Source organism: Triplophysa dalaica, chromosome 5 (genome assembly GCF_015846415.1).
Source record: "Triplophysa dalaica isolate WHDGS20190420 chromosome 5, ASM1584641v1, whole genome shotgun sequence".
Taxonomy (NCBI): Eukaryota; Metazoa; Chordata; class Actinopteri; order Cypriniformes; family Nemacheilidae; genus Triplophysa; species Triplophysa dalaica.
Window position 1 is genome coordinate 7,098,529 of NC_079546.1, and position 15,808 is coordinate 7,114,336.

Here is a 15,808-nt window from a genome sequence, read left to right on the forward strand (position 1 = left end):
ATTTGGTGGCCAAAAATCCAACGCAAACCAGAGATGTCTAATATATAATTCTTCAAAGTTGCTGATTTAGTTTATAACAGCTTTGCATGCTTATGGCATTCTTTCAACCGACCTCACAAGGTGCCACCTGGGACACTTTTCCAACAGTCTTGAAAGAATTCCCATGTTTGCTGGGTGCTTGTTGGCTGCTTTTCCTTCACTATCCAGTGCAACTCAAGTTTGTACGTTTTAGCGAACAGTTTAAATAATTCAATCCAATTTATCTCTTCTATCTTTAGACGATTGGCTTAACTGCTACCTCTTTCCTTTCCCATTTCCTTTTTCCCTTTTTTATTTGTGTCCCTTCCTCCATTCTCTGTTGCATCTCTCGCAAATCTGTTTCAACAAAAACCATGTAAACACAGACATGCACACACTCCGAGAGCCTGCTGGGATACGCTGTACCTTCATTTGCATGAACACATACTTGACTTCATGACCCCTTCTCCTTCTGTCAAAGACGATGCACCGGGAGTGCCGCGACGGCCCTCCAGAGCGCTATTAACAGGCCATTAGCGTTCCTCTAATAAAATATATTCATTCAGAGCCATTTTGATTTATAAAATATAAACAAGCAATCGCCTCTCAGCAGTGGCCGATGGGAGAAGGTTAGAGAGAAATGGAAATATGAGGAAAAGGCAGGGAGAGATCAGAAGAAGGATGGAGGAATAAAGGTAAAGGTTGCATGGAAGATCAAGGCTCTGGGACATGTGAGCTCGGTCCGGTGAATGAAATGAGCAAATTGAACTTATCAACCACACGACTGCTTCAGATTCGGTTTGCAAATGCGACAGCACGGCGAGTAGTGGCGGATACGCTGCGGGTCCAGGACGGCATTAAAGCAAAGCCTTAGGGAACTGGACTCAACTTATTCATTTTAAGTTGCACTTTGTTCTTAGTTTGCCTTTTCCGTTTCGTTTGCTCTGAATCACGCCCCATTCAACAAGCAGCCCTTCCTTATGGTCACGGCAGAAGTCGCCCATGCACAAAGCATAGTGTATATTCAGCATCACTGCAGTCCAACGCACTGCATTTTCCTTCCTGTAATACCTTGATTGGAGGAGAATTGTTATTGTGCTATATATGTTGTGATGTGATTATGTAGCTAATCTACACTTATTTGCATATGAAGTTTTGCTAGCATGTGAAGCATCGGAAACCAGTGACCAGTTGTGTTTAGCCAACATAAAGTGATGTCCGTATTCTAGATTTAAAATGTCACCCTTGTAAGTGTTATTTATTAAATAAATGACAAGACTACATCTGTGGTTACTCAGACACCTGACCGTGAGTCTGATGGAATCTGGCATCCACTTAAAATGACCTTGAGACCATTATGTTAAAATGTTAGTAGAATTGTTCAGACAATTGAACATATTTTAATCACCCTCATGTCATTTCAAACCCGTATGACTTTTAAATCTGTGAAACACAAAAGATATTTTGAGAAATGTCCATACAGTGGAAGTCAATGTTGTTTGGTTACCACCATTCTTCAAAGTATATTTTTTGTGTTCAGTCATACAGGTTGGATAATAAGTCATGATGTTCAATCAGAATCAGAATCAGAAAGAGCTTTATTGCCAAGTATCTTTGCACATACAAGGAATTTGTTTTGGTGACAGGAGCATCCAGTACACAGAATCAGCAACAACAGAGAGAGAGCATCAAACTATACAAAACAGTTACACAGATAATAATAAGGGCCTATGGGTATAAAAAATTAAGAAATACAATACAATAAACATAAGAGTAAAGATATAGAGAGTAAAGTTATGTGTGTATGTAAATACGTACAAGTAAAAAATAAGAATAGACTATTGTAGTAAAAGGTATGTGTTATGTACAGCAAGATGAAATATAATTTAATTTAGAAAAAGTTGTATAAAAATAGATAGTGTATTATCTGCAGGATATATTTAAAATTGCACTTTATTATTATTGCACTTCAAGCAGGTGTTAATATAAATTGAATAAATGAATAAATAAACTATTTATGAATAAATTACTATTATTCAAGCAGGTGTAATTTTCAGGAGTACCGTTGTATTCGCAGGTGTCTGCTGTGGATTCTCTGGAAGGACCACTGCTTCAGGTGGAGGGTCTCGGCGACCTGCGGCTGGAGCTCCACAGCAAGAAGCTCAACATCCATGTGGTGCTAATCGACGAGCTTCATCGCCACCTCTACATCAAGTCCACTAGTCGCGTGGGTCACCGTGCCAAAGACCAGGAGAAGGGCCGGTAAGTTTAAATGTCATTTTTTATTGCGAAATACGTTCTCTTTTATGTAGAGGCTGCTCTGGACATAATACAATTAAATTAAGCCTTTTCAGCGAAACATAATTGAATTATTAAACTCAGTTCACACTTTCAGTGGTTTTGATGCTCTTTCAGCAAACATTGGCAGTGGCTTTTTTCTGCGATACAGTAAAAACTAAGCTTAAGTGGAGTGATACAGTAATAATTAATTAAAAAGGTCATTTTCCAATTTGTGATGTTCTGAAAATGTTGAATGGCAGACCTAAATATTTAGTGAAACGCAGTTGGATTAAAGGTATAATTCATCCAAAGATTCTGTCATCATTTGCTCACCCTCTTTTCATTTCAAACCTGTATGACTTTCTGTTGTGATTTAATGTACAACATTTTAATAGTTAATCGTACAAGCAGTATTTTTTCTCAAAATACAGCACAAGCGGGAAAAAAAATTGTAATGTCAATTGAATGATCCTAGGACCGCAAACCATGTACCAAATGTGCATGAAGAAACAAAGAACCTTGTTTGAAAGTTGATGAAGCCTTTGATTCAGATTACGCCAGTAAACTCAAAGCAATTACCTTTGGGGCAGCAAAGTCATTTCTCAGCTTAGATGAATTTACTTTAGCAGGTTGGTGGTGACAGGGCAAACCGCACGTCTAATTACGGCGTGTGTACTTTTTAAAGAGAAAGACGTGTTCTCTTTAACCAAACATCCCATGAGTCTTTGGTTTCTGATGGTTAATGTGGGTGTGGAGTATGCCAGACCGAATAACTGTTCAGACTTATTTGGAATTCAAGCTTCAGTACGAGCCAAAGCTGGCATATACCTCAGCTAGTTTGACATTATGTAGGAACTTGAATTTGGCTGATGCAAATGTTTGTCTCTTCTACACTGAAGTCTATTTCAGCCTGCCTTTTGTATCTTACCATAGTTTTGGTAACCGGGTTTGTTAACAGGTTGACTTGCTTGTATCATGAAGACCAAATTGCCATATTCATTTATTATCAAAGGCTTCATTCACCAAGATCTCAAATCATTAGCTTGTTTGTAAACAAAGCCTCGTCGGCCCCGTTGCAACTTCCCCACAAGAGTCACGCGATTAGCTGATTTGCCACTGTTGTCTTCCTGTCCCTTCGCACAGTCCGATCGGCCGCAGCGGCAGTGATGTGGCGTACGACACAGAGAAAGTCATTCGCACCCTCACGGATGAGCAGGAGAGGAATGATAATAGGTTTTTGCTTCTCTCGATGGTGACATGACCGCCCACACTCGCCGTCGCCAGGGGACCGCTGACCCCCCTCGCGAGCGTGCTGCTCAAAACGCCGCGGCTGCCTCTGCAATGCTAATTCTCGTGATGAGACGAGGCGCAGTGGTGTAGCGCATTAAGCTAATGCAGGTTGGTGACCCCGCGGGGATGAAGTGTGGAGTTGCTTGTAATAGGGTTTTTGATCTCAGAATTGCGTGCAGGTTTTTCTTACCTCAGCTGCTTTGTTTACGGCTGTGTAATTATAGGACGGTGCTTTTCGTGAGGAGGAATGATTTATTAGTTAAGGTCATGACAGGAACGCAATTTTCTGTCTTTTGAGTGAGATTCAGGATTTTGGTTTGCTTCCTCTCGTGACTTGCATGAGTTGGTACTTCACGTTCAGACCATTTTAATCCGTCTGTCTGTCTGATTAAACAGGTAAAAGTGTCACAAATTCTCACTCGGGGTCAAAGGTTATTCCAGACTGCCTGCCGTTTTCTCCACATTACGCGAAACGCTCACAATTATTGCCCTCGCAATTTTCTATCTTCAGAGCGACATCCTAAAGTGCTGGGATTTTTATTCATTTTCCATCTTTTGTGTTTGCTTTATCGCTTGTCAAGTTCTGACCTCTTCAATAGCAATAGTTTTGGGCATAATTCTCCCTTATTGTCATAAAACATTCACAGAAGCTTTTTGCGGTTATCTGGGAATCATGATAATTTTGAATCTTTAAACATTGTCTGCTGATGGGGTGGCTTCTGTCACTATGACAGCGGTTACCATAGCGATGATGGAAGTGACAGTACCTGAATTATTCTTTTTTCAGGTCCACTTTGAAGGACACGTCTATTTTGGATGGCAGCGGTTTGTCCACGCCACGCAAGCTCACAGAACCATCACAGTTCAGCACTCCAGGAACATCCAGCGGTAAGATCCATCAAAACCCAGATCCAATAACTAACTTGGAATAGAATAGAATGGATCTAAGAATATGCAATTATCTTAATATTATTTGGATTAAGGGAGAAAGGACTAGGTATGTAAATGGGTCTCGGGTCTGTTTTTAAAGAGTTGCAAAGAAGTAAAAAATGTAGTTGTAATTGTCTTAAATTTGGAAAGCAAAATAAATAGTATTTTTCACTTATCAATGGTTTAAAATGTTAAAAGCCATTGACCATTGATAGTTTAATTTACATGTTTAAATTTAGCATTATGTTGTGCATATGCTGTTTAAGGTAATATCTGAATCATTTTCGACTCGAGTATTTTGGGTTAGTTTGAGAACCATTTGAAAACCACTCCAATAGAAAAAAGGAAAACGAACAAAATGTGAATAGGAGCAACCACCAAAAGGCAGACAAAGTGACCAATATCCAGTGAGAGGATATTCAGTAGACGAGGAATAGAGTGCTACTTTAGCAGAGAGGGAGAGTGAATTAGAACTCAATTTAGTTCTCAACTTTAATTTTAATTTTGGGTTTCTCTCCTCTGTACCGACGCGAACAGTTGCTGGGCTCCATATGAAGCAAGTGGTCGTTTTGAGATAGACATGTAGCTGTATATTGTCTGCTAGAGTTCAAAACTGCTTCGAAGTCATTATGACACATCTGACAGATGTCAATATTTCTATTAACATTGAAGTGGAGGAAATTCTCAGAACTATAGCTGTGTGTGTGTGTTGCTGTTTGAAAGCACTGTACTCATTCTTTTACGCATAGGGACACAATTACTGATATCATCATATTCCAATATTCGCTCACTTTTAACATTACACAGTGGCTCAGGAGTTCACTTACACATCTCACATTAAAAAGTCTCAGCTGTATACACACACACTGACACCCACTCCCAGGTTTTATGATCTCTGTACATCGTGTTTCAATAAGCATATTAAAAGGTGTAGATGAGATACTCTCCTGTTATTAATCATGCAGAACTGTCAGCGCAGCGGGGGTGCAGGCCTTGTTATCCATGATCTCCTGTGTGGGGCCGACTCCACTGTGAGCTCGGAGACTGTCATCAGACCCGCCAACCCACCCACAGCTGTCTGTTTCTATCGCGCTGTCTCAGATGCACACTCTTAAACACTGATGCAATTATCATATGTACAGTGGTCCAGTTAAAGTGGTTCAGAATGACTTTGTCTTTGTTCAGCCATCAATCCGTCCATCCAAATCCTCGAATCAACTATGGATCCCATTTTAATTATAACCTGCCCATTATTGTTCCTATTTGCTAAAACAGGTAATGCTGTCTCTAATTCACACCCATTGCCAAAGTTATTCCTGGACCGGCTGCAGTTTTCTCCGCATTACACAATTATTGCCGTCGCAGTGCTTTATGTGCGATTGGATGACGCCATCAGACTGCATTTTCCCTGCTGCGGAAGACACATCCCTTTTGTCGCCTATTTTGTCTAATAGCCTTTTTGCACATCATTTGTCGGTGGTAATTGTAGTAATTATTTAGCGAGCTACAGTTGGGGGAAAAAAGAAAAACCCGAGCCCATTAACTTGCCATAAACATTAAGACCATTTTAAACAGTCATTGGGTTTTGAGAGTATTAGGAAACGGGGGTAAAAATTACCACTTCACTGTACTAGCGTTTTGTAGAGCAGGTAAATGGGGAGAGGTGTGTTTAAACAAAACGGTTTGCTGATGAAAACGGAGGAAGTGAGAGAATAAAGAGAGGAAAACGCCAGCAGTGGAGAATTTTGTCTGGTTTTAAAAAGGGCTATATGCTGTGCATGTTTAGTTTGTGGTGTTACACTGTAATAACTATGTAATGACTATTTAAAAACTACGTAATGAGTAGAATAAGCTCATTCTAGTTAATTGCTTAAATAATACTTAATGATAAATGAATGAATGGAAATACATCATAAAATGCTTATTTTATAATGTACTTTCAAGTAGAAACTATTAAAGATGACATTTTATGAAACATTGACTCCTATTTATCATACATTATAATACACAACTAATAAATAAGATGATCAGGAATGTATGATATAATATAATCTATAATATAATTCCGTGCTTTTGCAGGTGATGAAATTGACAGCATTTGTGTTTTTGTTCAGTGCGCGAGCTCCAGGAAATGAGAGAGCAGCTAGATGTGGACCCGGAGGAAAACACTGCTGAGTTCATGGGGATCCTGATCAAAGCTCTAGCCAAACTCAAGAAGATCCCCGAGACCATTAAAGCCATCATGGAGCGTCTCGAACCCGAGCTCAAGCAGATCCTCAAGAGATCCACCACTCAGATTGCAGACCACGCCTACCAGAGAGGAGAGAGCCTGGCACAGGACAACCAGCCCAGGTAACAGCCTGTATAGATGTATGGGCCATCGATCACTGCATTTATAGTTAGCAATCAATAAAACTAAAAAAAAAATAGAACGTAAATAGGTTCGAGTTCGATTTCACACTGTCTTTAAACAATGTAAGAAATAACAGCAACCAGCAACAGTCACTTTAAGCAGTTTTTTAAGTGAACCACTTCTTTGAAGCATTTGTCCAAAGTGTGATTGGTTTCCATTGTTTTCTGTCTCTCGCCCATTCTCCGCTCTCTCTCTTTACCCAGTGATGACTGGCTGGATCAATGCTCTCATCTCTCATGTGGCATTCATACCTCCCTCATTTCCAGAAACTGTGTAATCCATAAAAGTGCTCCGCAGCCGGTGTCTGCTTAAGCATCGGCTTTAACGCAGAAAAACAAAAGCAGGGAAGAAAAGACAGATAATGAAGGCTCTTAAGCAAACGCTCCTTACCCAAGGCAGAAATGAACTCTCGATCGTTTATTTTTCTGCAGCCGGTTAATGTTTGCCCTCGCTTCTCTCTCTAGTGTGAGTCTTGGAGCGAGAGCGTATCCGCCGACTTTTGATTGCGTGCTTTTAATGAAATAAATTGAGCTTTTCTTTGACAAGCGGCGAGTGTTATGCGGGAAACTTTGGTCATTTGAATGAAATCTCCATTGTTCCCGAGCTCATTTGCAAAAGGGTTTCGTCTGCATGCGTGTGCGCTTCATCCGACAATCCTTCTAAAACAAATGTAATAATATATCACAAGATATATTCATTTTTATAACACTTATAGTGATTCATTTTGATTCAGTTTTCTGTTAAAGCATTTTCCACTCTCTGGGTTTTTTGCAAATACTGTATGTGTTTGGTTGCTGTGAAATGCCCAGCGGCTTCTCCAGCCCCGCTCACTTTATGGTTTTGCTGTCGTGTCAATTATAGTTTTTTACTTTCTCGTCCTTCAATAACAGCCTCTTTGCAAAGCCTGCATTACATTCTGACAGGTGCTCAAAACAGTGTGCACTGAAATGCATCATACAAACTGTTAAGATCAGGCTGAATAAATCCGAGACTGTTTAAACCAAATATGGAAGCTCAGCTGCTTGTTTTTTACATTGCAGGTGCCATACAGATGCAAAACACGTAGAAGTCTTTTTACTGTTAGTTTTTCCGTTGTTTAAAAATAATATAATTATATCTATTATTTTTATTACATAAGGCCAAGTTTCTGAACACCCAATAGTGATGACTGATGTGCAAATATGGTCACTTGTTGATTCATCAGTGTGATGTCACAGATTTTCAGAATAGTGATGTTGTTTTGCAGATTTTTTTTAATAGCATGTCAAGATCAGGTAAAATTAGATTTTTCATATAACACCACCTTCGCCTGGGATTCCCATACCTGAAAACATCCAAAGGACCCGACTAAAAATAAACGCTCGTTCTTAACCATAGAGCAATTTCAGTGTTTTACCTCGATGTGTCTGTGATGATGTGGAGTTGAGGCAGGGCTCTGTTTCTATGGAAACCTCAACAGAAAGAGGAAGTCGCTCTTGCGTTAGAGTTCACATTGGAATGTGTACCCTTATGTGTGTGTTTGAAAAATAATAAACAATCTATGGTGTCACAGAAAAGCTGTGTGTGTCGCTCACAGTGTGATGCTATGATGTTTTATGGATTAACTAACATGTAAAATGCTCCTTTTTTCTGATGATTTTAAACATTTTTGGTCCTTTTTGTGTGAGGAGAGTCCAGTCCTAATCCTAATGTGAAAGAATACACATCCTTTCAACCGGTATCGTGTGTTTCGACGTCGGTTTGTCTTTCATCTCCAAAGTCTCCTAAAGTTGTTGTTCCAAACCCCGGCATTAGTTTAGATGTCAGGTGCAGGAATCAAGGAATCGGTTACCAACAGCTCACTGGCTGAGCAAACATTTTGGTTGAATAAATAATGACAGGATTGTAATTTTTAATAACTTGGATGTCAAGCTGTCATCGCCCACCTCTTCCTTGCCCCTACCCAGATTTTTCCTCCGCCTCATTCTCATTTTACTGGGACGAATGAGTAAACTCAAGAAGAGTCAGACAGCTGTGGGTCTTCCTAGTGGACCCGGAGAGTTTGACAGATGCTGCTAATTGTTGTCGGTGAACAGCTGGCACTGCCCAACGGGGAGATTCTGTCAACACCCTGCTGGTGTCATGTTCATTAGAAACTGAGAATGGACCGTTTTTTGGCTCAGTTAAGGTAGTGCTAGGGATTTCCAAGAGCCAAACTTGCTGCGATAATAGAGTTCGTCTCGGGAATGTTGATGTTATGTTTTTCTTAGCTGTGTGGGTTTAGATTATGCTCAGAGTGTTGTTTGTGTAGGAGCTGCGGAAATGGATTTTCACGTTGATGGACCAAACCGTCATTTGATTTCATTTATTCATACTCTAAATTCATCATTCATTCGAGCCTCACACGTCTAACTCGGTGCTGACATCAAACAGAAGCCATTATTCTTACTTTAGATGTATGTCTCTCTCACTCACTCTCTCTCGCCCTCTTCAGGTTGCTGCTGGAACTGCTGGAGCTATTGTTTGATAAGTTAAATGCAGTGGCCCAGGCTCACAGCGTGGTTCTGAGACACCTGCAGCAGATTGTAGTGTCTCCCAGCGGAGCCCACGAGGGAATCAAACTTTACGAGCACGCTGATGTCTATGCCAAGATCCAAACTGTTCTACAGGTCAGTCCCTCCCTGCATACTTATTCATTAGATCGGATAATAAGTATGGAACCGGATTAGCAGTGAAACGTATGCAAAATGTTAAAGTAGATATCGCCTCAGGCACTAGCTTTATTAATGATGCTTGCTAATGCGAGCATTACTGTGGATATAGCTCATACCTGCTTAACTTCAATATTAAACGTTGACACCTCCCGTGCCGGCATGAGTGATAAGGCAGACCATGCGTGTTAAGGAGGAGTGAGTTTTCAATAATACAGCAGGTGGAAAATCCTGTGCTGAAAGGCATTTAGAGGACATTAGCAAGTACAAAACTTGTAGCTGCTTGTAGCACAGGCGATCAAAACTTATTATTAAAAGAATCTTTAAAACTTATGATGTGAAAAATGATGTTATTCTGGTGATGATATGAAACGTTTTTGCACATGTGTGCACTTGGATAATATCATGGAAGCCTGGCTTATATATATATATATATAAAGGATCAAGAAATTCTGTCCGTGAACTATTCAGATTTATACCAAAAGTTTTTAATGGAACTAATAATAAAATACAACTAATTTAAGTTATAAAACTGTTATTTCAATTGTGGAACAAACAGGAGCTGTCTTCATTGTGTCTCTCCTTGAAGACATACGGTAGGTGCAGAGAAAATATAAGGATGAAGTTTTTTTTAATAATCTGTGTTTGCTCATCTCAAGTGTTGTGTTTAATTGGATTATGTTAATTGAAAAGTGACTTTTAGTGTGCGTTTGCATGCAAGCGTCTGTGCGTTTGGCAGGTGTGTGTGACTGATGGGTCGGTGAGATTACCAGCTGTTCATGTAACCTTTGAGAGTCTCTCAGGAGATTGAGTAGCCCAGTGTTGAGTATTTGTTTGTGTTTGAAACCTGGCTCTGGAAATTTTGCCTCAGGTTTATGTCTTTGTGACTGTATGTTTACATTTCCTTCATTGGGTTTCATTCTGGGCTGTTAAGGACAAAAGAAACAAATATGATCCTGTTCAGATGTTCTGTATTCATTTTCCAGCTGACATACGTTCACAATGCTATCTTGATTTTTCCTGTATCTATACGTACAGTATACCATTTAAGGGGAATATGGTGTTACATTTATACAAGTTAATGGAATTGATCTGAAATGTGCTGAATATAAACTTAGTCCATTATTCAAAACTCAGTGATGATCACAGTGTATTACAGAACTTGTGATGAAGCGGTTTTTGAAAGCTATTGCAGCACCAACTACATTGGACATAACAGCTAATGTTTATGTAAAACAATATTGTTTTTGCTACATTGCAGATACATTGCCTAAAATCTAGAACAAACCACGAGGACAAAAAGGATGGTAACAAAAAAGTATTTTTTTGTTGTTGACAAACACTGTTAGTCCAATCAGACTCTTCAGCATTTTGACACGCATGGCAAAAACAGGCCATGTTAAGTGCAATAAAGGGTTCGTTGACCCAAGAATTCTGTCATCATTTACTCAACCTGTTGTCATTTCAAACCTGTAGGACTTTTATTTTGCAGAACACAAAATAAGATATTTTGAAGAATGTCAGTTGCCGAACAATGGTGGTATCCGTTCACTTCTGTTGTATGGACACAAAACTAATGCATGTCAATATGTATCCCCTTGTTAGGTTACCAACATTCTTCAAAATATCTTCTTTTGTGTTCTGCAGAAGAAAGAAAGTTCTACAGGTTTAATATGACGAGAAAATTAGTACATTTTTGGATGAACTATCCATAAGACATTACCATTGAATAATCTTAAATGATATTCCCATTATTCCATCATTATCTTGCTTCACGTGTGCTTTGATATCTGCATTAGAGAACATCCAGTAGTGGAGACAGACAGGAATCACGAGTGAGTGCAGAGAGGGTAGCGTCTGTGCAGCCGGGGAACAAGTAAATGGGTTTGTCATCGCTCCATCAAACGGGGTGAAGAGTCAGATTCTGACCTTGTACTTTCATTCTTTCATTTTGTTCTTCTCTTTTTTTTCTTCTTTCAAAGCGGTCTGCAGAGAGCAGTAACACAAGAACAAGCTCGCCTCTGCCTGTTGCTAAGGCCCCGCTGAGCACTTTGCAGACCTTAAGTAGCGAGTCGCATCTTTCCTAGAAATGACTACACGAGTCAAAATATGCATTTGACTTCTGTGTACAGTTTTTCTTCGGCGAACATTTCAGTTACATTAGCAACAGACATTTTACGTTTTATTCTGACTTCCTTGTAGATAGAAAGAGAACAATATTTTTAAACGAGAGAAATTAAGTCTTTGGTACAACATGATTTCCAGTAAAGATTTTCACACGAATGGAGACCGTCCCATCAAAACAAATGTAAATACTGGGTCATTTTCAATCGGGTTTATTTTCAACACCTAAAATTGAGTCCTATTGTTTTTAGTTCTAGCAGATCGTATTAATACTTCAAGGATCAGAATGAATAATCAGATGGTCAAAACAATGTCTTAGAGACTCTCAGTCATTAAGTAAAGTCTAAAACTGTGCTATAGGGTAAAGATTTTGTTAATAAAGGAAAAATAGTTTCTACTGCAGTATCTTCTGGCTCCAATGAAATTGAGGATGTTAAGTCTTCGGTGCGTTTCCGTGCCAAGCGGGCCGGTTGCCAGGGGCTGCATGGTCTCCCGCGGTCATGGTGTGAGATAATGTAAGCTTGATTAGAATCCTCATTACGGAAGAGGAGATGTTCTTTGTCATTCGTGTTTTTTTATTCTTTTTCTAAAGCCTGGTTAGATCTCTGGTGTTTTCTTGACTTCAGCTGGGTGTGTTTGCCGTAAACATCATTATGCCTTTTTTCCTTCATTAATCTGTTTTGTTGTCTTTTTTGTCTCCTTTCTCTTTTCGTTTTGCTTTGGTTTTTCTTTTCTTTGTTCTTGTCTTTTTCATTTACCTTTGCTGTCTCAGTCTTCATAAGGTTCTTCATTTCACTCCCATGCAAGTTCAGTCTCAGGTGAGAATGAGGGTGCCAATGTGATCTAATGCACATCCTGATGTTCTTAATGTCACCTGCCAGGCTGTCTTCTTTGGTGTAACCTCTTGTTATCTTTAACGTGTGACCGCTGTATCACTCTTTCTCTGTCTTAATGCTGAACTTTTGCTCCCTGGTTTCTCTGTTCCTGAGAGAATCACATTGACCTTTCCATTACAAGGAAGACATGAAGGCTCTGGATAGACGGAACTGGGAGATGTGTTATAATATTTAGCTGACTTGTTGAACTGTAGCTCAGGCGAGGCAGCTGAACAAAAGTCTTGGTCTTGGAAACCTATTTTCTAAAGGAACATTTTATTTATTCTCATGACATCCGTCTTTTCAGAGGTTTGGTAGTGTGCGGAATAAATAGATATTGATTCCCTCAAGTGGCCTTTGACTGTATTTTTGTCACTGATGGATCGATCCCTGATGTGTCTTACATCGTTCTGCTTCTTTAAATTGGAAACACAATACTACAATATGAAAAATGTGTTTTAGTATGCAAAGACGACTTTAAATAAGTAGTTTGTAGCTCGGTTCACCATTAAAAATATAAATGCTTTGTTTGTAAGAACCTTCCAACCAGCCTGGCACATCAATGTTGGCTCTTCCAATGGTAGGAGTGTGGGGCGGGGCTAGTTTGTCCAATGGGGAAATGTTCGCGATAAATCATTTTTTTCAAATGCAAATGCAAATACTAAACGTTTGAATTCAACATGTACTCCTTGCCAAGTTCTCATTGGAATTCTCATTCCCGTAAGACTTCCCAGGCCACCAAAACTGATCAGGCTTGTTTCAATCATGCCCTTCCCATAGACCGAGCTTGGAATTATGGGTAAGAGGATGAAGGGAACGAGAAAGGAAATTACAAACTTTCCACTTTGACAACTTGTTTAGATGTAGTGGGAGCCACACAGCCTCGGAGTAATTGGATTATACAGCGTTAGTGAGGCGTTTCATGCCCTGACAGTGATTGGTCTGGCAGCGGAGGGAGAACCAAAGTGCTTCTGTTTTATGTCGGCGAGATAGACAGACACACGGCCTCTAAATGAGCTGTTGTGTACCGGCCTAAATGATCGATTGAAACCGGCCACGGCCCAGCGTATCGCCAGTGGATTTAAAAGGCTTCCATCACAGGGTTAATGATCATAACAGTGAGCAGTTCATTTGCATGTTTTAAAGCCCAGCGCTCTTTATACCCCAGGCTTTATGGTCCAGACACGCCGTTGTTTTGAAAAGCGTCTCTCTTATGTTCATTAATTACAGCAGTAATTATGCATTCTTTTGTGATGTGTGTCTATGTAATAGCTGGGCCTGTAGCGGACCATACGGAGTATTGCTTACTGCAAGTCTAATGAAGTCTTAATGAGATGTTGCGAGTGTTGACCTCCATGTGGGGTACGCCATGACTGCGTTGAACTGGAATATCAGGAGTAATGCTCATTGCAGGTTGAGGTGAAGCGATGGTTTTAGATCAATAGATGTCACAGTGTATTATTTATGAGGTCTGCTGGGGTTTTTAGAGGTTGTCTGGTGGGAGAGGGTTGTTTGTCTGTCCTACATTTGAAAGCTCATCTATTGTAAACGTTTTGAGCCATTTCAATGTTTTGTGTTTTGCTTTGTTTTGTTTATATACATGAAAATAATTAAAGGTCCAGTGTATGACATTTAGCAACATCAACGGCGAGGTTGCAAATTTAACCCGCGGAGTATGAAGATGGAAATAACTCATTCTAAGGTAATAAAAACATAACGCTTCATTATATCTTTATACACCTCTGAAGACATCATAGCCTGATCAACAGAAAGGATAGATTCACCATCCTGCCATTTCTAAACCAAATCTCTTCATCTCAAAGCTGAGTAATTCTTTGGAAGGTTGCAGCGCAACATTGATGCACCAAGAAATAATAAAACATTTATTTGCAGGATTTGTTAAGAGCAGAATATACCTTTTTAATAAATAAAAATACAAAATAATCCAGATTCAAATCGCAATGTGCTAAAAAAAACGCAAAATGTCTGAAATGCAGGGGAGCATATATTCAAAACACAAGCCAAAAAAAAAAGTTAAATTAATGGACATTTTCCTTAAACATTGTGTTACGATGCGTTGCCACTTACTAGACCAGATCTCGCCTCAAAACTATTTTCAAAACTCCCGGATAATAATTAATATTTTTTTCAAACAGGACTACCAATAAAGTTATTTTACAGCATGTAAAGTAGGAATTCAATAAAGCATCTTACCATTTAAACAGTCAAAAAGTCCCATCTATATTTCAGTGCTAAGAATGACACGTTCTGGAATTGTTATATGCGGTGATTTTGGTTACATTTAAAACTACTACATTATCATGCTTTTACCTGTAGGTCTTGTAATGTTTGACAGTCCCTGGTCCCCATCCACTAACATTTGAGATTGTTGTTTCAACCCCTTTAACCTATTTTTTTCTTTTATGCAAAAAATGTAATCTAGTTATAATACCTAGTCTTCAATATAGAAATCACTGTAAGAAGAGGATTTGTGCCAGCTCAGGTTTTTCATAGATGTTTCATGTCCACGACTGGTACAACATAAAATCATATGCATTTAACCATACATGAAACTTAAGTCATAACCTAAACAGTGTAAATGTAATGTTAAATAACCAACGAAATGCAAACTGTTGAACATTTTTTGATTCAAGACATTGAACAAGAGTCTTCTATAATAATTCGTCTTTTCCACTCACCAATATAAGATTCTAAAAATACCCCCAAAACATCTCCCACCAGACGGCTGTGACGACATCCCGGTTAATTTGTAGGCATAAGGAGAGTGAAATCTGATGAAATGACATGCCAGAATTTAAGCTGAAGACAACAAAGAGTTTAATCAGGTTTTTAATCAACATGTCATTTTCTCTTTACGCCGGAGGTGTCATATTAACATATTACCTGGGCTGGACGCATCATAGATGCTGCTTAATAAATAGGATCAAACTTAGCATCACAGCTATGATCTGTCAGGTATTGTAAATATGCTGTTGGTATTGATGTGCTTCGGTTGTTTGCCTCTCTACGTTTTTTGTGTTTACAGTAGGCCTACTATGAATAATAGTAATGTATCCATGCCATCCGAATTTTTGCATCAAAGTGACCATCTCCTCCATTATCATGATTCTTTTGCTGTTCAGGTCTGATGTTTTTAATTGGAGCCTTGAAGTAATATGAGACACAAA

The 15,808-nt window shown here is 39.2% G+C and overlaps 1 protein-coding gene across 1 annotated transcript in view; it reads left to right on the forward strand.

The window, feature by feature from the left end:
• Window positions 1-15,808, forward strand: part of exoc4 (exocyst complex component 4) — a 96,663-nt gene that overhangs the window by 4,966 nt on the left and 75,889 nt on the right. The window contains exons 4-7 of the mRNA XM_056748497.1: window positions 2,096-2,280; window positions 4,376-4,476; window positions 6,633-6,870; window positions 9,405-9,579. Of these exons, the coding sequence (XP_056604475.1) occupies window positions 2,096-2,280; window positions 4,376-4,476; window positions 6,633-6,870; window positions 9,405-9,579 (699 nt within the window). The remainder of the gene's footprint in view (window positions 1-2,095; window positions 2,281-4,375; window positions 4,477-6,632; window positions 6,871-9,404; window positions 9,580-15,808) is intronic.